General features: G+C 36.3%; 2 protein-coding genes across 2 annotated transcripts; one reads left to right on the forward strand and one right to left on the reverse strand.

Moving 5' to 3' along the window:
• Positions 1–495: 495 nt before the first annotated feature.
• Positions 496–12,648, forward strand: LOC107590196 (myb-related protein A-like). The gene is made up of 16 exons (XM_016278830.1): positions 496–1,026; positions 3,619–3,718; positions 4,240–4,311; positions 4,983–5,075; positions 5,441–5,661; positions 5,765–5,951; positions 6,460–6,537; positions 6,940–7,038; positions 7,785–8,012; positions 8,632–9,003; positions 9,088–9,227; positions 9,321–9,435; positions 9,793–9,903; positions 10,045–10,158; positions 10,275–10,454; positions 10,790–12,648. Exons 1-16 carry the CDS (start codon positions 1,004–1,006, stop codon positions 10,913–10,915), a joined length of 2,259 nt encoding a protein of 752 aa, XP_016134316.1. The 5' UTR covers positions 496–1,003; the 3' UTR covers positions 10,916–12,648.
• LOC107590198 (ribosome biogenesis regulatory protein homolog) lies at positions 11,573–25,159 on the reverse strand. The gene is made up of 3 exons (XM_016278832.1): positions 23,937–25,159; positions 14,914–14,921; positions 11,573–11,583 (listed from the first exon to the last, which is right to left on the reverse strand). Exon 1 carries the CDS (start codon positions 25,111–25,113, stop codon positions 24,079–24,081), a length of 1,035 nt encoding a protein of 344 aa, XP_016134318.1. The 5' UTR covers positions 25,114–25,159; the 3' UTR covers positions 11,573–11,583; positions 14,914–14,921; positions 23,937–24,078.
• Positions 25,160–25,275: the final 116 nt, after the last annotated feature.

Raw genomic sequence — 25,275 nt, forward strand, 5'->3', positions numbered from 1 at the left:
TAATATGTTGAAAGTGCAATTGCTCATGAATAAAATAAAAAAGCATGTAGGATATTATACTAATATACTATATTAAATATGTTAATTACTATATACACACACACACACTAAATATTATATTATATTATTGAGAGTATGTAGTATGTTGAAAGTGCAATTCATCATTAAAATAGAAAGGCATGTAGGAAATATTATGTCAAACAAAGCAGATATATTCATCTTTAAATTTCCAAAGACAAAATAAAATCACAAAATATCCGCAAGAGGGCAGCAAGGAATTACATAATTAGAAAGCATTTACATTTTACGTCGCAGTGCTGTATATTATATTCAAAACCTGCCAATAAAGCGTATTCTTCACTACAAAATACCTTTAGATGATTTATTTAAACATGAACAGTTTTAGCAGTAAACACAAGTATAATTTCATACTACCACTAGCTGCATGCAAATAAAAAGGGCGTCAGCAGTTGCTGTTCAACAAGAGCGCGCTGCTCCGCCTACCTCTTTCCACCAATCAGCGGCGAGGCCGCGTGCGCAGATTCAAACCCGTTTCCGGAAGGAGGCTGGGCGCGAGATTCGGCGGGATGGACAAAAAATGAAACAGAATGAGAGGAAAAAACACACGCGCCGAGAACACAGTTCAGAGTGACAGCACAGAGGGGTGTGCGCGCGTTCAAGGCGGGCAAGACTAACACAGTTATATTGATGGACTTTTTTCCGGTACCATTTTGAGATCGCATTGGAAGTATTCTTTTTTGACTTGTATTATTGAATAACAAGCATTTTGGAAGGACGTTTTACATTGTAATATTTATTGCATAATCGCTCTCGGGGATGTGACTGTACGGATCTGAAGCTTTTCACGCAAAATAGACACATGTGTGACAGTAGCATGTGTGGATAAATATCAGCTGTGTGTTTTGATTTCAAGAAGAATTGCGACATTGGCTGTTTTAAAGACTTTTCCCTTTGAAAAGAACTGGACTTGAACACAGTTGTCATGGCCAATATGAAGTCTCGCAGGTGAGATGGTGGATCTTATACGGTGCCTTGTAAACTTAATCAAAATCATATAAATAAGAATGCTATTTGCTGTCTTATGGATTGTGTGCAAATGTACAGATCTTATGTTGATGTCCAACTTACAAAACATCGGGAGATCGTATCGATTGTTTAACGTTATATCTGGAGATTTCAAGATGAGCTCTTTGCGTCACAACAGAAATTGCTATGGCAACAGTAAAGCTCAAAATAAGAGTGATTAAGAATTGAATTGCACAATATCACCTAAAACGTTATTAAATGTTGGTATTTGGTATGATATGACAGTCCGATCCCTGTGACGTATCATGTTGCACCTGCTGACACACAAGGTTGATCATGATCTAAAGACTGACTAAAGCGTTTAAAAAATATATTTACATATTTACTATATCTACAATCATGTTTCCTCATGTCAAATGTCTTTTGTCAAACCGTTTCTTAGTAGATTATTGTGTTAGCCTGAATGCTAGCGGTTAGCCTAGCTATCCCCTATTGAACAGTACAGCTGGAGTGAACTAGCATGCTAACCGGCTATTTCGTAAACTTGGTCCGAAAATTAAACGAAACTAGTCATCAGTGAATAAAAAAAGTTTTAGATTCATCTACAAGTGAGAGTGATCACAAAGCAGGAATAAGGGAAGGTGCAAGTGCAAGTGGATTATGGTATTAGATGAACCAGTTGTGTCCTGCTGCCTTTATAATAGGTCATTACATAATAACTACATTATTAGACCATCAACATTTAGGTTTAAAGTAGGTTAAGCAGATCGTGAATATGGCATTACTTGTATCTTACTCTTTGTATAAATGTACGTGTTTGTTATACTTTTACACTCAAATACATTTCTGAAAATGTATAAAGCCTATAATTCAGCTTGATTTGGAGGGATAAAGGAGGAAAAAATATTATAGTCACTTGAAATTAATATATAACGTATAAAATTTAGGGGTAAACAAGAAGCATTTGACTATATATTAATCTGTGTATTAGAGTTGTAACTAAAGGACTGAGTATATCCATCTTGTGTGTAATGTTTGACACACAAGCACTTATTCATATCTAGTTTGGTTTATAAAACTGTGCCAGTCCGATTTTCCAAACAATGATGTTTATAAAGGAAGGTGACGTGCAGCTTGGTTGTTGTACCTAAAAAACACATTATGTTATTTATGGTTGAATGGAGATTTCAATGTGTGTGTGGCCCTGGTGTTTTTTTATTATTTTATTTTTTTAATGTAAAAATGCAGAGGTTTCTGTAAGGCTCATGTTTAGAGGTAGGCTTAGTGTTAGGGGATATAGTATGCAGTTTGTACTGTATAAAAGTCATTATGTCTATGGAAAGACTCCATAAAACATGGAAACCCGACATGTGCATGCGTGTGTGAACCTCCCTTGTCCTCTCTTTGTTGCTATTAAATCGGGGGTTGGTACATTTGTAAATTTATGTTTCACATATTGATGGAAGATATCTGAATGTAATTAAAAAAAACTAGACCAGCTGCAGGCCTTGATCTGACAGACTAGAATTGTGTCCACATCCTGTTTGCGCGCTTCCAGTGGCCAGGCATTACTTTGGGCTGCCTCCTGACTGAATGATGCAAGCAAATCACCTCTGAAGCAAAACAGGCTTGTTCATCACCTCACCCCTTCCTCGAGGGTGGAGATCATACTAAAGCATGTTTCTTAAATGAAACACTTCTTTCATCGGGTGGCTTGTAATACTGAGAGCCAATGTTTCAATGCTAATTATGCAGACTGGCAGCAAGAAGGATTTTGGACTTCCATATTTGTACCGCTCTAGTCAAAGTTGGACTTTGGCCTAAAAATACACCTAAACACATTTTTTCCTCACAACTTCAGACTTTAGTTTACAGCAAGGCATTCTGGTAGAATGTGCTGTTGCATATTTTTTTAATGATTAGACTTCCTTGTTCCTTCCTTGCTCTTTTAGAAAATCTTTCAGCTCTGGAGCAAATAAGGCTTGAGGTTGGTTTATGTTGATAGTCACTATTAGCATTGGATAAATGGTTTTCCATTAAGTTTGTGCTCTGGTATGCCAGGGAGACTTAACTACCCAGTGCATGGTGTTGATTAAAAACTGTCTACCTCTTGGTAAAATGTTACCAGGCAACAAGGCATTCCTATAGACTTGGGCAAAGCAATTGTCACTTTGATTTACTTGTGTGGACATGACTTGAATGTGCATTTTGTAAAGGTTTGGATAATGGAAAAAATAATTTTCAAATAAATATAAAAAAATTAAAATGCAAACTAATGCAGTGGAATAATTTGAATAATGCTTGAATTCACTTTTGTAGCTTGCATTGCCAACTTGCAGAGTAATTACACCCAGGCATGTCCTGTGTAATGAGCGGGCTGCTTTTCTAAACTATTTGCATCTCGTATCTACAGATGAGTGATCATGCTTGTCTGCTCAACGGTTTGTGTCAGGCAGACAGTTTGAGAGTAATGGCTTCTGTGAGATAATGTTTGTCCAGTTACACAAAGTAGAGAACTCTGTGTTTGACTCTTCCTTTTCTGTAATATCTGTTTGTGTTATATGGCTGCAGTGAAGATGAGGATGATGAACGTCATTCTACGGACCCTGACAGCAGAGACTCCAAGAATTCCAAAAAGACCCTGTGCAAAATTAAATGGTCCCGGGATGAGGTACTTTATGCATTTCTATGCTAATTTTAATTCTTCTACATACAATAGCATTCAAAAGTTTGGGGTCTGTACATTTCTTTTTCTTAGAAATTAGTACTTCTATTCACCAAGGATGCATTCAATTGCTTAGATGTGACAGTAAAAACATTTATTTTGTTACAAAATATTTCTATTTCATATAAATGTCGTTCTTTTGAACTTTCCTTTCATCAAAGAATCCTGAATATAAATGTATCATGGTTTCCACACAAATATTTCTGTATTTTTATCAAATAAATGCAGTCTTGGTTGAGCATAAGGGACTTCTTTCAAAAACTTTTTAAAAATCTTACTGACTACAACTTTTTGAATGGCAGTCTATTATATTTTAAGTTTCAAATGGGATAATACTTGGAAACTACTTAGGTTTCTATGATGAAACAGGAAGGGGTGGGGAATTACAAAAGTGCTGTTAGTTTTGCTGTCACAGCTTGCTAGTTGTGTCTGAGATGGAAACCTCATGATATCTGTTTCATGCACAGGATGAGAAGCTAAAGAAGCTTGTTGAGCAACACGGAACTGATGCTTGGAAATTAATCGCCAATTATTTCCCAGTAAGTAACTTGCTGTATCAGATGCTTAATCATTACTTTGAAAGCATTTTTAAAATGTGTCTGGATTTTTTATTTTTATTTCACATACATATTAAACTTTCTGAAGGAGCCAATTTTCGGAAGTATAAGTTAGTTTTGCTGTCACAGCTTGCTAGTTGTGTCTGAGATGGAAACCTCATGATATCTGTTTCATGCACAGGATGAGAAGCTAAAGAAGCTTGTTGAGCAACACGGAACTGATGCTTGGAAATTAATCGCCAATTATTTCCCAGTAAGTAACTTGCTGTATCAGATGCTTAATCATTACTTTGAAAGCATTTTTAAAATGTGTCTGGATCTTTTTTATTATTTCACATACATATTAAACTTTCTGAAGGAGCCAATTTTCGGAAGTATAATTTAAAGGATTTAAAATTAAATTAAATGTTACTATACTGTACCATACTATACTATTTTACTATAAAAACATCCAAAAAGCCACATATCAAGTTCTTTATAAATATCTTTAGACTGAAAAATACTGTTGCAGTGGAAATACTAGATAGAATTTCAGTGGAACTATTGTTAAATGTATGTTGTATAGATAGTGACAGGCCTGTGTGTTAGTAAAGATGTTATTATAGGTATATTAGCTGCAGGTGTTGATGTGGGATTTTGTTGCACTTTGACAGACTAGGACAGATGGTCAATGTCAGCACCGTTGGCAAAAGGTGCTCAACCCGGAGCTGGTGAAAGGACCCTGGACAAAAGAGGAGGATCAGAGGGTAAGACGAGCTGGGTGTTCTGTGTCCTCAGAGGAAGACAGAGATGGATGAATAAATGGCAAAAGATGACGGATTTGGGCGGGGTGTGATGATCTCATAGTCTTGATTTTGAGTTTTAGAGTGCAATTTCAGAAGAACTGGCACTCTTATAAACATGAAAAGTCACTTTCTGCCCTATTCAGCTTATAATGTTAATAATCTTGAGGTTGGACATACACTACCGTTCAAAAGTTTGGGGTCAGTAAGACTTTTTTTTAAATGTTTTTGAAAGAAACCTCTTATGCTCACCAAGACCGCATTTGGCATCAATTACTCCAGTCTTTAGTGTCACTTGTGTTCTGATCATCTGTTTTACATCTCAACAGGTGATTGAGCTGGTTCACAAGTATGGGCCCAAACGGTGGTCAGTGATTGCCAAGCACTTACAGGGCCGCATAGGCAAACAGTGCCGAGAGCGCTGGCACAATCACCTCAACCCAGAAGTGAAGAAATCCTCCTGGACCCAGGAAGAGGATCGTATTATCTATGAAGCTCATAAACGTCTGGGCAACCGGTGGGCTGAGATCTCAAAACTGCTTCCTGGACGGTAAAAAGCTCTATTTTAACTCAAAACCTATGCAGAATATAGAAGAATACCAGAATGTCTGTGCAGGTCAAATAATGAACTTTACCTGACTGGACTCTTATAGGACAGACAACTCCATTAAGAATCATTGGAACTCCACCATGCGCAGGAAGGTGGAACATGAGGGTTACTTGCAGGAGAACAGGAAGAGCTACAGCAGTGACCCTGACCAGAAGAAACGACCCAAATCCAGTCCAACTGTGGAATATCAACATGACCAGAATCAAATGATCATGAGTGGCCAATCACAGGTGATAACACTCACAGTGATGCTGTGTTTGCATCAGTATTATATGTGTCATACTTATTTCTGTCAAAATCTGTCAAATCTATTACCAGTAATTTTATAGATTATAGTTTATATTTAGGGATTATAGTTATTTATATATATATATATATATATATATATTGCTATCGGTCAATATTAATTATGCATGCTAGTTTCCCTTATTTTTACATTTAGATTACTTTGCTATCATCTTAAATTCATTTAATGTTAATGTTTAAAAACTCTAATAATTAATTATATAAATTCAAAATAAAATACCAAAAACAAGGTGATGCCTAAATTCACTTGTAGCATTTAAAATAATTGATTTTAGATTTTGGCATTTTATTTTGACAAAATATTATGGAATTTTAATATCATTCATTAATCTAACAATAATTTTCAACTGAAGCTCTATTTATGCTTAATTTAATAAATATCAGATGTGAAGTATTTAACATACAAGCTTTTATATTGTTTTTGATTGGCAGCCACCCAGATATCCGTATGGTTCACAAAGTGGCCAGTGTATGGAAAACATCAGTGTCGAGATCTCTAGCTTTATGTCGGTAAGTCCCATGGTGCAGTTCTCACAGCATGCTTCAATCTTCTCTATATCTTTGAACTTTCTGCTTTCTGAAGTCTGTTTGTCGTCTGTATTAATAAAAAAAAAATCAATCTCATATGTTTGTGTATAATTGTTTAATCTGCATGTGTGTGGTGTGGTGTTAAACTGCTCCTTATGTGAATTTCACCAATGCAGTTTTACGACTTTGTATGGATTGTAAAATAGCTTTTGTAACATATTGGCATTAATGTAAGGTAATATCAAAGACCTTAAAGGCATCTGAATCCTGAGTGGTTTTGCTTGGTGAAATTCAGGACCTTATAAAAGTCTCGTGAAATTGTCAGTAAAGTTTGTGTCTCGGTCTCTCTTTCCGCCTCTTCCCCCTGGTTCTTCTTCCTCACAGCCTTGCCATGATGACCCAGACAAAGAGAAAAGAATTAAGGAGCTAGAGCTGTTGCTAATGTCAGCTGAGAGTGAAGTCAGAAGACAGTCGGGCCCTCGTGTAAGAAACACTGTGTGTGCGCGTAGAATAGTGCTCTATAGGTCTCATCGCCTTCCCTCATTCCCCATCTTACTCCCCCATACCCTAATTTCTAGCTGTGCTTCTTAGTAACTCCTACCCGCCTTCACTGCCTCCCTGCCTCACACCCTCCTTTGTGGTTTTAGTGGCTAAAACTACAGCAAGTGACAGCTTTGAGGCATGAAAGCATGTTTTTTTTTTTTTGCACTTATTTATTATTTGTAATATATGTATCATATTATCTCAAAATTATATTCACTATACATATTTTCCCTGCATATTATAAGATATTTTATTATAAATAATATTATTAACTTAATAAGTTGGCATGTATTGTATGATTAAATATTAGCATTTCATAAATATATTTTTCTTTGTTCATTCTGTTTGTTCTAAATACATTTAGTAGGTTAGGTGAAAATAATTGGCTTTAAATTATTCACCATTTCCTTGTCCATTGTCAGTAAGAATGCAGTGTATCATTACATAGAGAATAGATCGCTTTTAATCTTTGTTCAGTTAATATCATAAATGTTTACAAGATAATTTAGCATATGGTCACAAAGTAATATGAAATTCACATATTATAAGTTAAGTAGTGTAGGTTTATTGGCTCAGATGTGTGTTAACTCCACATCACTGCAGTTTTATCTTAATTGATTTGATCTTTTTTTTTTTTTTACATAATCTCTCTCTCCTCACTGACATGAATGTTTGGTTCTATACAGAATCCAGAGAGCTACTCCAGCTGGACGGACAGCCTGCCCGATGATACCACCACCACAGAGAGTGTGGAGGGCAGAGGGGTCGAGCTGTGTCGTTTAGAGGAGGGCCAGCCTGCTACGATGCCTCTTCCTGTCTCTCCCAGCAAGTTCCTGGCTGCTGAGGCCAGTGCTGTGCTGTCCACACTAGAGACCATCCCAGAGTTTGCAGAGACCATGGAGCTTATTGACTCTGTAAGCAGAGAATTACAAAAATCTAGTATAATATGTATATATTATAGCATATTTGTATTATTTGTGAAAATATGTTATAATATTTCTGTTATTTATACAAGTTGAATATTAATATTGTTACCAAAATAGTTAGTTCTGGACGATATTAAAATAAAACATCAAAAACTAAAATCAGTTATTTTAAAGGCCACAAGTAAATTTTAACAGCATGTTGTCCTATATCTGATATAGTACTATACCTATAATTTGCATCCCTAAAAAAAATATATATATATATAAATTCATTGTTTTCGAAACTGCATTTGGTCTTTTTTCCAAAGTGTTACACCCTTAAAGTATGTTCAACTTAAAAAAGGTGGTATTTATCTTAGGTTAGGTATGAATTTATAATAGATGTAATCGATTTCATATTTTCTATTTTTCCCAGTTGCCTTTTTACCGTATTTCTGATTAAATACTGTAAAGTATACTTGTATCAATACTGCTTGCATATAATTTACTCATCATCATAAATTTAGTTATTTAGTTCAATTTAGTAAAATGATCTCAAAGATGCATATTTTTACTCGTCACCTAATGAAAGTAAGGTAAATGTTTTGCATATGTTTTGATGCTTCAGGATCCTTTGGCCTGGAGTGATGTGACCAGCTTTGATCTCACTGAGGGAGGCCCCTTTCCAAAGTCCACTAACCCCACTGATGTTTGTACGACCCTGGAGAGGTGCACAGAAAGCCTGGCCTATCCAATAAATGCTCCCACTGTCACCGCGATGAGCAGGCAGTGTGCTGCGGTGAACCAGGGCAAGTCTGTGGCTCTTTCTAACACCTGCATGAACAGATTCAGCTCTCCACCACCGTCCATCATGACAAAGAAGAGGAGAGAGAGAGGAGATCAGTCACCTGCAGATGAAAGGAGCTGTGCATACATAGACAGCAGTGGGAACTCACCAAAAAACACCCCTGTCAAAGGCCTGCCATTCTCACCCTCTCAGGTATGGCTAGATTTATAACACAAAACACCTTTTAGGCCACAGAAATGTTTGAGTTCAGTCAAAACCTTTTTTTCACCCATTTAGTTCTTCAATGTGTCTGGTGGTGAGCCCTTGAGCCTCGACAATCCTGCTTTTACATCCACTCCAGTGTGTGGACAGAAATGCCTCCTCAACACACCCCATCATAGAGAGACCACACCAAAACACCAGAAGGAGAATGCAGGGTCAGGCATTATTCTTCACCTCTGCTGTTTGAGAATATCAAGCTGACAATCTCAGAATCAAGAAATGACTGATACTATTTATTGTATTCACAGATTCAGGACCCCAAAACTCCATAAGAACATCACAGTCCACACTCCAAGAACACCCACGCCTTTCAAAAACGCTCTGGCCGCCCAGGAGAAGATGCACGGCCCGTTAAGAATGGTGGTAAGTCCGAATGAAAACACTTTTGAAGCTGTGTCATTATTAAGAAGCCTACAGCGTCTGTGTGCATTGAATTTATTTAATACACGAGTTTCACAGTTTGAGTTGAATTACTGAAATAAATGAACTTTTCCATGACATTCTAATTTGAGATGCACCTGTATTTGTCAAAAAAAATTGTTTATAAATATCTATTTTAATAGTTCCAAAAACAGGCTTCATTTTTCAATTTCTTTGAATTTTTAAGTTAAATATTAACTTGATAGGTTACATAAGTTTCACCTATAAAGGCTATTCATACGTTTATCCAGTGCTTCGCTCGTTAATTTGCCTTTTGATATGTTACGTTTGTGTGTTCAGCCCCAACCACTGGCACTTCTTGAGGAGGACATCAGAGAGGTTCTAAAAGAGGAAACCGGGGCTGACATCTTCACACAAGTGCAGAACCAACCTCAGTACAGATCTTATGAGGTACTGGCCACTTTCTCACATATTTGTTCTCACAGTCATGCAAATGGGTTTAGCTTAAATGTTCAACAGCTTTTACCTAATGTTAACTCTTAAATTGAACACTAGTTTTTATTTTTAAACCGTGTCATTTGGGGTTCACAGCAGATGGAAGCTCCAGCAAGGAAAGTCAGAAAGTCTTTGGTACTGGACAGCTGGGAAAAAGGCTGTTTAAATGTACAACTGTTTCCACAACAGCAGATTAACAACAATGGAGCGGTAAGGCCGTTATCCTACTTTACAAACTAATGATGCATCATTAGTGTTTTTTCCTTTTTGAGTTTGCAATGCTTTTTGTTTTCCCTCTTCACCCACCATCTTCACCTCTCTTTTAGTCTCGCAGTGACGACCTACTGACCAGATCCATGCTCATGATGCCATTGACAGAGAAAGAGGAGAACTCTTGCTCTCCTGCATCACTGAAGGAATCATTTTCCATAGTTCGCTCCCTCAGCCCACAGGATAAGAGAGGAAACATGACCCAAAGGAGCCCACCTTACCAAACACCCGCTCTGGTAATTCACTCAGGAAAGAATCTGATAAGACATTAATCTATTTATATCCAATATGGCCAACACATAATTGACTTTCATTAACCCAAAATAAAATGTAATAAAATTTTGCATTTTTAAGAAACTTTTTTTTATTATTTGTTTTTCATTTTATATTTTTTCTTTTCTTTATTTATTTATATATCTATATTTTTCCCCCCCTAGCTTAATTTCAGTTTGCTAGTAATAATAATAATAAAGTAACTATAATGTATGTATAATAATACATAATTATAGTTGTTTTAGTTAACATTAACAACACCTGGTCAAGCTCAAATACCTATTTACATAACCAACAGGTCAACAGCGAGTGGGAAGCGGTGGTTTTTGGGAAAACGGAGGATCAGCTGATCATGACCGAGCAGGCCAGGCGTTACTTAAACACCAACCCTACCACCTGCATTTCCAGAGCTCTCGTCCTTTGAACGTCATTACTGCACTATAGCAACCCTCCTCTTTTCCTCTATCACACCGACATTTAACCTCTCAGACAATCTGGTGTAGGAAACAGAAAAAACTCACTATGATGACCTATTGATATAACAATGTACCGCTTAAGAAAAAAAAATGTATTGAAATGTAGTCACATGTAGTCAAAATACAAATAGCACTAGATTTGCAGAATTTAGCTAACAGTATTTTAACAGTTATTTTTATCCATTTTTAGTGTGCTGATTTTAAGGGCTGCTTTCAATGAACTTTTTAAAGAAGGATTAAATCATATAATTGACATTTTCAGATAGTTTTTAAGCTCTTTTTTTAGAGGATTTTAAAGACTGGTGTTAAGGATAGGGGAGCACTGGCAGTGTTGCACTACTGTAGTTGTTTGTTAGGGTGAGGAGCAGAGACCGTGTTGAGGAGTAACTGGATAGCACTTGCAACGTAATCGTTTCCGCTCCAAACGTAACGAAGGTTCCACCCCGATTACTTTATTTTATTTAAAAAAAATAATTTTACGAGTAGGACACTCACTGAATGTATTGTTTAGCATGAATCTGCTAAGTTAATGTCTACTGGAAGGTACCTCGATCAATTTATTTTTGTGTTCCTTTTTTTTTTTGCTCCAAAGTGAAGGTTGTTTAAATGAATTGTACTTGGAAAGGCATAAAATTGTTGACTTGCATGTTTGCAACTGAAGTATAAATCCAGCATCTTCGCTGCTTATGAAAATGTTCTCAGTTTAGCCAAAATCATGTTTGGTACCGATATTAATGCGCATGTCGCATTATAAATAACACGTTCCAAGAACTGATACGTAGGTGAGATTTGTTCGTTTAGAGCTGTAGGTTCTATTTATTAAATCTTTACTAATTTATTTATTTAAAAGATATAAAGAAAATTATTAATTAAATATCTTTTCTGATAAATATTTGACTACCTTCCATTACATATTTCTGATTTCAATAACACTGCCACTAATTTCTTGGCCTGTACAGTAAGTTTAAGATCCTTTCAAAGGTTCCGTCCTCTTTACACCAATTGGTTGACCGTGAAAGTATCAGCAAGCAGCATTCAGCCTCCAAAATGTGGGGAAATTGCACTTTTTTTTTAATATTATATAAATGTTGGTTTGTCATTAATATCTATTGTTTTATGCCCTCTGTAGTGTTTACATTTTGTTGTATGTGGGGATTTTTATTGGTGGCTGAATGTATTTAAACATATCATTAACACTGACATGTCAGGACGTCATCTGAAGGGGAAAATGGTGTAAACGTAGTTTCTCTCTTCCACTTTCTCGCTCTGGAAAAACGTTTGTAAGGTTTTGCTCGCTGCTACTGAGAGTTACGGAATGGACATAAGCACAATTGGCTGAAGGAAGTGTAGGACAATTGCTTTGCTCTCATATGAAGTGAAATGTTGAATGAAATGTCTTGCTTTATTATTTTACACTGAGAAGAACCCATGTAAAATAGTTTCAGGTTATTCACAATGATAAGTTAGTCTGAGCAAAAGAAAAACCCTGATGTTGAAGGATTTGGCAGTATTAGAGTTACATTTTGGGTTACAAATAACACATTTGTCTTATTCAAATTGAGGAAAATGTTTTGTAAAAAGTTTATTTTTGCTAATTGTAACCCGATATTGGAATGCAAAAACTGACCATCTGTATTCAAAGAAACACTACGCATGTCCCTCACCATATCTTCGTTACCGAAAGATTCATTTATTTTGACTCACATAACATTGTAGATAACTGTTTAATATGTAATCGCTTGTCTTCATTTTACTGTCAAAATGTTTGTTGGTCTGTAGACTTGAGAGAAGCAAGAATATGTAGCAATCTGACATGCATGAAAACAAGCAGCACACTTCAACTGACACTCATTTCTCATGCAATGTTGCGTATTTGACATTATTTTCCGCTGAACAATTATAACCTGCTTCTTTGATGTTACAACCAACTCGCCAATAGCCATGTTGTCATTCACATACCTAAAAATAAAAAAATATGCTCTTCAAAATGTGCCATTTGTGTATTTTTCTTTATAGGTCATGGCTTATTCTCTGAAACCGATTCAAACAGTATTTAATTTTTTGATTGACAGCACTTCCATCCTTCCCAGCACCTAATTTTTCATCTAGTAATCACCTTCTCATTCATGTCACACTGCAAAAGACCTCAAAGAGTCCTGTTCTCTTCTGAAGGCCAGGTGTTTACAGCGGTAATGGAAGTTGAGGTCTCTTGAGTTGATGGCTATCCGCTGTCACTGGGCCGGGGGGGGGTGGCGCAATCTCTGCCCTTGGGGTCCGTGGACCCACACCCTCCCTGAACAACACAGCTCTCCACAGGTCAGCTGCTCTCTCTAAAGAGGCCCACTCGCCCATGAAATAATGTCTTTTGGCTCTATTGTTCTGCATGTCTGTTGGTTTTGCAGGCCCATTCACTCAATTTCCCCTGAATAGAGGGGCACAAGGCCCCACTGACATGCCTTCTGCTGCTGACGGCCATTACAAGCCTATAACACATGTGCTCTTATATGTTTCTTTCAAATTTAGAGAACACTTTGCTATTGTATTTTTCAGATGGTCAATGCAGGCTTGAGAGATGTCAAAGGGGATAAATTGGTTGGCTGGTTTGGACTTTTGTACAGTGCACTGTGTGCTTGATGGCTACTGAAGCAATTTTGGCTCAACGCAAAACAAACACCTGTTGTATTCTCTGACAGTGATGTGTAAATTTAGAAAGAACTTTAATCTTTAGGTTGAAATCCAAGCCTTGGCCTTGATTGATGTGATTATTGGTCTACAAGTAGAAAAAATGCCTCTGCATTTACTGTCCAGCTTATACATTTACTGTAATATTTATGTGTACTATTTGTGATGGCTTTATGTATTTGGGATGTCTCAAGGAGGAGAAGTTCTGAAAAAGAACTGGGAACATATTATTGAATACATTGTCTTGTTAATCACGGGTCTAAAATATTTGTTGTAAGGCAAGGCAAGTTTATTTGTATAGCACATTTCATACACAATGGTAATTCAAAGTGCTGGGGATAAATTGGTTGGCTGGTTTGGACTTTTGTACAGTGCACTGTGTGCTTGATGGCTACTGAAGCAATTTTGGCTCAACGCAAAACAAACACCTGTTGTATTCTCTGACAGTGATGTGTAAATTTAGAAAGAACTTTAATCTTTAGGTTGAAATCCAAGCCTTGACCTTGATTGATGTGATTATTGGTCTACAAGTAGAAAAAATGCCTCTGCATTTACTGTCCGGCTTATACATTTACTGTAATATTTATGTGTACTATTTGTGATGGCTTTATGTATTTGGGATGTCTCAAGGAGGAGAAGTTCTGAAAAAGAACTGGGAACATATTATTGAATACATTGTCTTGTTAATCACGGGTCTAAAATATTTGTTGTAAGGCAAGGCAAGTTTATTTGTATAGCACATTTCATACACAATGGTAATTCAAAGTGCTTTACATAAAATAAAATAAAAACAATAATCACAACAATAAAACAAGGAATTCAACAGAGTCTGCAGAAATGCTTGGTGTTAAAGATATAGCCTTTATTAATTTATATTAATATTTTAGGACCTTTAAAAATATTTATCCAGTAATAGCAAACGAATTAAAAAGGAATGGAAATTCAAAAGCTAACTATCTCTTTTCATGATGAATCTACAGTGACACAATGAAAAAAAAGTATCGAGTCAATGTGAATTTTCAGTCTTTATTAATGAGTATACAATATATATAAAAATAATTACAAGAAAACAAATGTGTTCTGATTTACAAGCAAACGACTCTTATGAACTGATTATTTTTAGTGAACCAATAATACAGCTCAGGAAATCCCGTTCGAATCACGAACAAATAACTCTTCTGAGTCTGTACTTGTAATGAATCACTCAAGACCGGCAAACTTGCGAGTTCCCGCTTTATATCAGTATGTATGATGAATCCTTCACTAAATGAACTCACTGAATCTGTCAAGTTACTGAATCAACATCTGATTCACTGGCTGTTTTGTGATTTTATTAGTGACGTCCTGCCCAGAATGAAGCATTTTAAAAGGATAGTTCACCCAAAAGTGAAAATTGTAACATTACTCACCCTCATGTTGTTCCAAAACTGTTGACTTTCTCCTGAAGAATGTTGGTAACCAAACCGATTTGGTCATGCATTGTATGGACAAAAGAACACAGACATTTCTTAAAATATATTTTATGTTCCACAGAGGAAAGAAAGTTATACAGGTTTGGAACCACATGAGGGTGAGTAAATGATGAAAGACATTTGGGCAAACTAGGTCCATCAAACGTAACCGACTGATATGACAAAGTATTCTCTGAAAAACTGACAAAACCACTCTGAATGAATATTGGTCACTCTTTTTCCTAATATTATTTTTTATTTAACTGCAATAATGATCTTCCATATATAATCTCATGAGCGGGAATATCACCATGCACACTTTGCATGTATGTGTGTGTGTTTAGAGGTGTCCCAGTGCAGCATGTGGTACAGAGCTAGCCCGTGAAGCCCCTCCCTTGGGTCTGTGTGCATATTGCCTGCCATTGTGTGCAGTAGACAGCAGATGGTAGGCTATCGCAGCAGTGACAGACCCAGTCATCTGGCAGGCACCCAAAGTTCAGGCGGGAAACCCAGGCGTGGTGCTCCACTGCCGAAGGAGCCTATTAATATAGGTCAGTCTTTCCAATAGTTATGACTGCCTGACTGCTGGGAGGTTGGACACTGAGCTGGCCAGGCACATAGCTATACTGTAGAAGCCTGAGCTATAAATAAGCTCATTTAGATAGGTGATTTTTGAGTTTCGAGAGCAAAAGGGGGGCCTTTTAAAAAACAGAGGCCTATTTGTGCTGTGTATAGTGTTCATATACAGTGTAAGTATGAATGATTCTGCTGCGCACACAGTTTAGTGTGGAAGCCTGTCTCTGTCGCAAAATAAAAAGATAGAAAAAGGTCATTGCAACTTTTTATTTTTATTTTCACAATTCCCATATCTCATAATTTTGAGTTAACATGTTGGAATTTATTCTTTCTCAAAATTGCGAGTTTATGACACACAATTCTTGTTATTTCTTGCAATACCTTGCATTTTTGAGTTTTATCTTGTAGTTCTGTTTTTTTCCCCAGAATTGTACGTTTATATCTGACAGACTTTTTTCTTAAAATCCTGCAGTTGCATATCAAGTTTCTTAAAGTAAAATTTTTTTTTTCTCAGAATTTTCTCACAGTTCTATCTTTTGCCAGAAATGCGAGTCTATATCTACAATGTTGACTTTTTTGGGGGGGATTCTTGAGTTTTTATCTCTTTCGTGGACAAAAGGATCTGTCTATGTTACAACATGCATATTTCCTTCAAGAAGAGTTTTGGTACATTCAATTTCATATTATTAGTGCACAAAATCATATTACGTTCACAAAATGCATTTTGTAATTCTATCCTTTATTTGACCCTCTAACTCTAACACTTTCTATTCTATTTTAATTCTACTTTATCTATATCTTCTTCTTTTTTTTTTAACAAAAAAAAACACTAGCTTTCTATTTTTTCTATTCTATCTACTTGTTTTTCTTTGTATGTGTGTGTGTGTATATGTGTGTATATATTATATACAGTATATATATATGCACCTTGCTACATGTACTGCGTTAGGCTAACCGAGACTTGTCATTTGCACTTATATATTGTTGCTCTTTTGTTAGTTTTGACTGCTTTATTGTCCTCATTTGTAAGTCGCTTTGGGAATGTCAGAATTGTGAGATGTTAACTCAAAACTGTAAGATATAAACTTAGAATTATGAGAAATAAAGTCATAATTGTTAGCTAAATCGTCGCAATTACTTTTTTTTGTTTTTTATTCTGGGGCAGAAATTGGGGCTTCCATAGTATAGACCCTGCACTGCTAATGAAACAGGATGCAACTCCAAAAGTGGTCCAAGACAGATTTGTTCTTGTTTGAATGGGCTGTCCTGGTGAGGAGACACCTGGTGAATGGGGTGGTGGTTGTGGACACTGTGTTCTATGGGTGGGGCAGATCTAAGTCTTTCTCCAGACGAACAGCTGTTCCTCAGGTGAGCTGCAGGACACATATGCTGCAAGATGAACACTTCGCAGACTGACTGTATACATGCTTTTTTGTGTTCTTATTTACTCTTTTGAAATTTTGAAGGTCCTGAAGTGCAGTAGCACATCAATGTGACATCAACAGTCACTGTATCAGTGGATTAGGGTTAATAAGGTTCTGTAAGAGCCCTGTATAAGGGTCCAGGAGAAAGCTGAAGTCATTGTGACCAGTAAACCAAGCTTAGCAGATGGCCAAGGCATCTTATTAAGCTAAAAACTGAGAAAAGTCAGTTACTGAGGCTGATTCAAAGGAAACAGTAGCAAAAAGTTAATCTTATAATATATATGGCATGCATGATGAGCACCTCATTTCAAACTTAAGTACAAGGATTGGATTTGGTGGCTGTTCTAGAAAAGCAGCCAGACGGTCCATGGGAAGATAATTACTGCTGTTACATTAAATACATGTCAGTGATTGAGAAGTTTGACATGTTTATTGATCAGACTTTTTCTGTGCAACTGAACAGCAACAAGGCAAGAAAAAAAGTTATTATTTTTATTTTATTTTATTATTATTCACAATATAGAATGTATTCTAGTCAATATATATATATATAAATAATAATAATATACAAAAATATACAAATCAACCAATGCATAGAAATAGGTGTTTGTTAGAATTATGTTATTGAAGCTATTAAACTCAAATACACTGTAAAAATAGATCTTTTTTTAAAGTTGATCAAAGATGTAGTGCGTTTTACAATAAATTTTGCTGTCTAAAATTTTGATGACTTCTAATTTAAACCTATCCTATTCAGAAAAAAAGAAATTTGGAATTTAGTTTTTTCTATATCATAGTTTTTTGGAACATATGACTTACTTAATATAATAAATATTAAATGTTTCTAATATTTACAAATAAAAAGATATATATATTTTTAAATATTTCTGTCACTGATAGCTGTACAACAATATTTATCATGACCTTGAGTCATCAAGTGCAATTATAACTTATTATTTATGCAATAAAAAATGTCTGCCTGAATTGAAAGACTAAATCCTTAAAATATCTATTGAACATTACTTCAGTATTATTTAAATATCTAGTTCAAGACTATGTAGTGTTTTGCTTATTTAAGAAATATATATAATGTACCACTTTGACTTTATTTTAAAATGTATATTATGAAATTACTACAATCTGACAGTATTAAGGCAAACATTATTGAGCAATGAACTGAATATTTATGTGCACTATTTATTTATGTGCACTTATTAAGATACAGTGTGGTAAAAAAAATCTTTTAAGCATTTTAATTGCCCCAAATACCTTTACAACTTTTAACATTACGACTACTAAATTAAATATTAACTATTATGACTAATTCTGTCTAAATGCAAATACATTGCTGTTACCTTTGGCACATATATACATGCTCCTTATACCAAAAGATGACATGTAGTAGTCTTTGAATTATGAAGGAAAATAATTGCCTCCAGTCTCCCCCAATATAATATCACGGGGCTGATAATGAGTTATTAAGAATAAGAATACGCATCTAAAACAGCTACTGTACTACTTCTCCTATGCCTTCTGTAAAGGAAGAGTCATTCAATCAGCCTCAAAAGCCCCATTGGCGGCCCCTGGCAGTGGTTATTCCTATGGTGCTTGGACAAGATCCTCTGGAGCAAGCTGAGATAGCTGTGTGCCTGGCCTCACGTCTGACTGCCAGGAAAGCACCCTCCTCCCTATCGTCCCCCCCAGGGGACTTGTAGCCTGCCTCTGCTGGGGAACACAAAGAGGAAACAACAAGCACAAAGGCCCTGTTTATTCCTGATGACCCAGATTCCAGCGCTTTGACGAGAGGAGACAAGTGGCAGGCTGTTCAGCATTTGTCCAGGACCATCACCAATCAAAGGACCACAGCGAGGTTTAATCTGCCACACCTTGACCGCTCAAAACAGGGTCTCGACAAGCCCCCCGAACCCAGAGAGTCACCACATAGGAATTCACACCGGTGAAAAGTGTGAAATTGCACTGGCAGCGTTGATTTATTAGTTGAGAAAAGGCATGAAAAGGCTTTCTATTGAATTAAGAACTGTATATAAACATGTTTCCTGCTCAATTTATACACTAGGGTTTAAAAGTTTGGAACAATTATGATTTTTTTATGTTTTTGAAAGATGTCTCCTTTGCTCACCAAGCCTGCATTTATTTGATTAAAAATATAGAACAAACAGTAATATTGTGAAATATTCTTACATTTTTTATTTATTTATTAATTTATTATATATATATATTTTAATTTATTAATTTAAAGCAAAGCTGGCTACGCCATTATTCCAGTCGTCAATGTCACATGACCCTTTAGAAATCATTCTAATATGCTGATTTGAAACATTTCTTTTTATTATCAATGTTTTTTGCTGCTAAATATCTTTATGTATATATACATATATGTATAGGGATATATGTATGAATGTATGGGGGGGGGGCTTACAAATAAATGCTGTTTTCAATTTTTCTATTCATCAAAGAATACAGAAAAATATAATAATGATATTTATTTTAATTGTAATTTTTAAAACAATATTTATTTAATTGTAATATTTAGCAGCACAATTGTTTGCAATATTGATAACAATATTGATAAACTATTATTAATAATTCAGCACCAATAATAATTGATTTTGCACCAATTCAGCATATTCCAATCATTTTTGTTATGGCTGCAGAAAATTCAGCTTTGCTATCACAGAAATACATTTCATTAAAAAAAAAAAAAATAGAAAACAGGTCTTTGAAATGGTAATAATATTTTACTATACTATTTTTTAAACTGTATTTTTCATCAAATATAAGCCTTGGTGTGAATAAGACACTTTTTTCCCCCAACAAAACATTAAAAAAAATTATTTTGACTGGCGGTGTATATAAAATTCATATAAGCCATCAGGGAGGGTCCATTGTGCAAGAATTGATCAGGCCTGGTGTTCTATCTGTGTGCATTGTTAGCTAATGAGCTATGAGCCACCTGTTTAGGGAGTGTGATGCTGGGAGGGGGAGCAGGCAGCTGCCTGTGTGTGTTGTTGGGGGTCGACCGGTGTAAAGATCTGTAATTTGCAGACTCATTATGTATGATGGCAAACTCACCCCTTGTTGCCCTCCCCCAGGATCACTGCCATTCTCAGTGAGCTCATCCCTCTAGAAACATAATCAAAAGCTAAATCACAAAGACAATCAGGTTATTTCGTCCTGTGCTAAATTGCTCCACTTTGTTAAACAAATGTGCTGCAGAAGGAATATAGTGTATGAAATATAGTGTTGCATACTCATACAATTAAGATTTTGCGCCACTGTCCGAGCTTATCCATAGATTCCATGTGACGTCACTGTGTTTTATTGCCGCCATTTTTGTGTCCGGTCACAGCTGCGCTACCTGTTTTGAGTATATGGTTACAGCTGTCAGAGAAGGATTAAAGAAGCACTCACAGAAAGATCACAAAAATTACAACATGCTGTTGTGCTGTCGGGTGTAACAGTCGTCAGAGAAACCCCAAACTACAATTTTACTCAATCACAGAGGAGTTAGATCGGCGGAATAAATGGTTGGCGTTAATCAGAAGGGACCACTGGCAGCCAACATCTAACTCCAGATTGTGCAGTCAGCACTTTGTCTCCGGTAACATTTATTATTTAGCTCCCTTTTTCAGAAAAACATTTAAACACAACTTTAACGTCAGTTGCCATATAATTGACGTTAGCAGTGACATCATTCAAACATACTATGGGCTCATTTGCATTATGCTAATGTTAACTAAATTAACATTAAATTCAGATTGTGTAGTAAGCTAGCTAACGTTTCTATCATTGACTCAAATGTGTGTGTTTTGAGCTGATGTCGGTTTTAAGTTTACAACGAATCAGGACTTTACATTATTACAATATAACTGTTACACTTGCCGTACCTATGTTAGGATCCTAAAATTGCAATCAAGTCTAAGGCTTACTGAGGAAAATGGTAGTAAAAGCCAAATTACTTGTGTAATCATTGTCAGGTGTGGCATGGGATAATATTAATGTTGAAGTTCTCAGGAAATATATTGACACTATGCCAGAGAGACGTGCTGCTGTACTAATTGCTGCAAAAGGTGGACATACCAAATATTAAAGTCAAAAGTGGATAAGCACAGTACGACTCACTTCATCTGATATTTATTGTGCTCAGAGCAACCATCTGCAGGTTTTATGAACTTTATGAAATGAAATCATGTTTTGGAGGCAAAAAGGTCAATATTTTCAGATCTGTCAGTGGCCACCACTGTATATGCAGTATAGATTAATAAGAACGAAACATGTCAGAGAGAAAAATATGAAAGTTAAATTACCTTGCTCAGGCAGGTCAACATCTTGTTAGTAGGCTTGTGCACACATTTAATTTTAATAATTTAATTATATTTTTGTATCTCTGTCTGCTTAGGAAGACAAAATGACAACCCCCTGAGCCCTGATTATGTACCCAGCATTTTTGCACACATTTCAGCTGAACAGCGACAGAAAAGCATTTATGCCAACCATTTTGAGCATACCCAGCAGATGAAGCGGAAAAGGACTGAGGCGTTGCCTGACACTGACCGTGAGACTGTAGTGCCTTCCAGCATCATCAATGCCACTGAGGATGACACCATGGAAGTACAGGCAGAATACATGCATGATGAGCACAATAACTCCCAGGCCATTCATAGCCCAGACATTGTGGGACCATGCTCGAATGCAGCTTGCGAATGTACGAATGTACACGACTTCGAGCTGACGTTCATCGTCTAAAGGGCAAAGTTGATGAGCTGTCTTTATATGAAGAGGCCTTTAAAGGAAACGATGACATGGTACAGGAACTCACAGGCCTTCCAAGCTATGCAAAATTAATGGCTGTCTTTACTTTCCTGTCGGGATTTCTGAAAGGTTTCAGGGATAACTTTAACAATTGCACTTCTATCATTGACTGTTTTTAAATATTTATAGAGAAGCCAAAGAGCTTGAGTGCACGTGCCCAGACATAGTCTCAGTACAAGCATCACAACACTGTAAAATATTTGATTTCAATAACACCACAAGGTGTTATATCCTTTGTGTTAAAAGGCTGGGGTGGATCACAGAATAGACAGACAGTAGTTGCTTTCAACAATGTAAAATGTATATATTCAAATATTCCTTCCTACAGTAATAAGTTATTAGTCACTTTTTTGACGCGCGCGTACCACCTTAATTAATGACGTCACCCTCACTGAGGTCTCAGCTCGTCGCGGAGTTACCACCATCTAGTGGACAGATTATGAATTACACGTGATGGCTCCGAAACAAATTAAATATTCCATTTTAAAGACACTTTGTACTTAAAAAAAAAAAACCGCTGTCCATATAAATGTGATGCTGCATTCAGCCTGTTTGTGAGATACTCTGACAGAGAGCCCTCTGTTTCCATATCTGTCTATCTTTAATGCTGCTCACGAATCCAGAGCTTCTTGCTTATTTACTGTTCACAATCTTCTGTAATGCTGTCTTTTGATATATGCCGTGACTAATACTTGCAATATTCTGTTGACACAAATACTAGTTCAGATTTGGAAAATAAATTATTCAAATATTTCCAAGCACTTGTGCAAAAACAATGTTCATGCTGGGTTTTGAGTATAGAGTGCAAAGTAGATAGATGCAATATATAATATCAACTTGCGGTTTTGAGCCCAGTTACAACATTTGTATCTTCTTAATCTCACATGGTGTATCAATAAACACCCTGCATCCTCAGTACAGCAGTGCTAATTGATTTTGGCATTAAGAGTGCCCTATATTTCTGCCCGTGGGGTATTTGTATTGTGATTGTTTGACTAATTATGCTTTACAAACCTGACAGCAGTCAACAGATGGGCACTTCCCCTCCCAAAGCCCCCCAGCTGATCAAAAATGGAGTCAGTGGTCAAACACCATCCATCAACTCAAGAACTAGTTATTAATTTGTTTAGAAAGAGCCACCAACTCTGCAGACACATCAAAAATGTGAACATATGGTGTCTTGTTTCTCACTTGGTGGATGGGTGAGAGCATTTAAGGTCATTAATTAACATTAAATTACTACATCATCATAGTTGCTTATAATCTATCGAAAATGAGAACAAATCCAAACATAAATGTTTAGGGGGAGTTTCAGTTTAGCACGGTCAAATAATGCATGCTATATGCAACGTCATTGTAGTACATTTAATTAAAAATAATTTTTTTTTTTTAACTAACGCAATTAAACATGCATTTAGATGTATTCCATGAATGCACCAACAGACGGAAGCACTGATCAATCACAACTGTCTTTAGGGTCTGAAAATTAAATTATATTCACTCCGCATGGAACAAATAATGTAAAACTAACCAGAAATGAACAAATGCAAGAAATAAGAGATTAGAAGCATTATATGAATATATATAATTCTTTGTTTTGCACTTTTTATATTAACAAAATACATCCAATTTCATAAAACAACAAAATTATAAAATGCAACTTTATACATAAAAGGTAGTTAATGTTAAATGGTAGTATAACATGTAATTTAAGCTTGTATTCAAGCAGAATGATTCTCATTATTGTATCACAGCACATATAATAAGTAGAGTATGTTTTTAATTTTTGGATTACTTTTTGGGCAAAATATGACCTACAAGCTATGTTCTTCACAATATTCAACCAAGAATAGATGACATATCAGAAATGATTTTTTAATTTATTGTGAAATCACTAATATGAATAACAGGTGGCGATATCAAATCACACATTCACAGTTCAATTATTTTCAGTCCAGCAATACACTCATGTTTTCATAAAAACTGTAAGTCCAGAATGAAACCACATATTGAATAGAATCAAACTCTAGCACCAAGGCACTCAAAGTTGTGGCTGTATATGACACATGACTGGTTGACATCACGTACACAATACATATTTAGGATTTTACAAATATATATAAGAAGTCCACACTGCTGTAGATTTTAGCGCTTTCCTTGCTTCATGTGAGGTTTCTGTCCTTTGCCTTTCTTAGCCTTTCCCTTTCCACCAGCCTTTCCTTTTCCTTTACCAGACATGTTTCCCCTTCGTCCCTTCTTTCCAAAGCCTTTCTTACTCTTTTGTGCCGAGTCCCGATCCTCTTCCCTCATTTGCTTATTCACAGCTTTGGTGATGTCAAGACGTGGCTTTTTACTGTCCATCACTTTCAGTAAATCCAGCTGTTTTTGTTTCTCACTACTAAAGTCACCAATAAGAGGCTGGAATTTTCTCTTTTTCCCAGTGTTTTTAGGCGTTTTCTCCTTGGGCAGGTTATCCTGGAATTTACCAACAGAGGCTGTGGATATCTTGGCGACATTGACGGCTTGTGCCAGCTCAGCTTTGGACTGCCGAGGGGTGGGTGCGAGGCCCATGCCTGGCACCTTGATCTTCTGAGCTCTGGCGATGTTCTTGAGTCTGTTGTACTCATTCTTGGCCACTCGCTCCTTCTTGGCTTTATTCCTTTTAGCAAACTGGTCCTCACTGGGATCTGCATTCTCTGGGACCTCGATCAACCATTCCTTGGTGTCATCTTTGGCACGTTTGTATCCCCATCGCCTCCTCCATTCCTTATGAACTTCATCCCAGACTAAGTTGGTCTTCTTTTTCTTCTGAATGCCTTTCAGTTTGGCAAACTGTTCCCACTTTGTAGGAGGCTTTGGTTTTGGTGCAGGCTTTTCCCTGGGTAACGAAGTGGTTGGATCTGGTAGCTTGGCTACGATGATTTCTTCAACTCTTTCTGTTGGAAGTTTCCACACCTCGTTGATGAGGAGTTGAGTGTTATCTCTAGCTAATGAGCGTAGAAAGTCTTCCCGTTTGTTGTCTTTAAATTCCCGAGTATCTATCCGATTCTTATCAAACGCAAGCAAATTACCCGGGTCAAATTCGAGATCTAACTCTTTGTTTACTGTAATACCTTTCAGCTTTTCAGCCTCGTCTCTTTCGGCTTTAGTGAGCACGTCTTCTACGCTGCACGAAGCCATTTTGGCTCTAATGACACAACGTGGTTTTCCCACATGTGCTGCTGCAAGCGGAAGTACTTTGTCAAAATAAAAGACCTGAAAACTTGCTTAGAAAAAGAAAAAAAAATACGAAAAGATTTCAAACAAAAATAAATGTAATGTTTTTTTTTTACATATAAAGTT

Source organism: Sinocyclocheilus grahami, unplaced genomic scaffold, assembly GCF_001515645.1.
Source record: "Sinocyclocheilus grahami isolate Dianchi unplaced genomic scaffold, SAMN03320097.WGS_v1.1 scaffold126.1, whole genome shotgun sequence".
NCBI classification, from domain to species: Eukaryota; Metazoa; Chordata; class Actinopteri; order Cypriniformes; family Cyprinidae; genus Sinocyclocheilus; species Sinocyclocheilus grahami.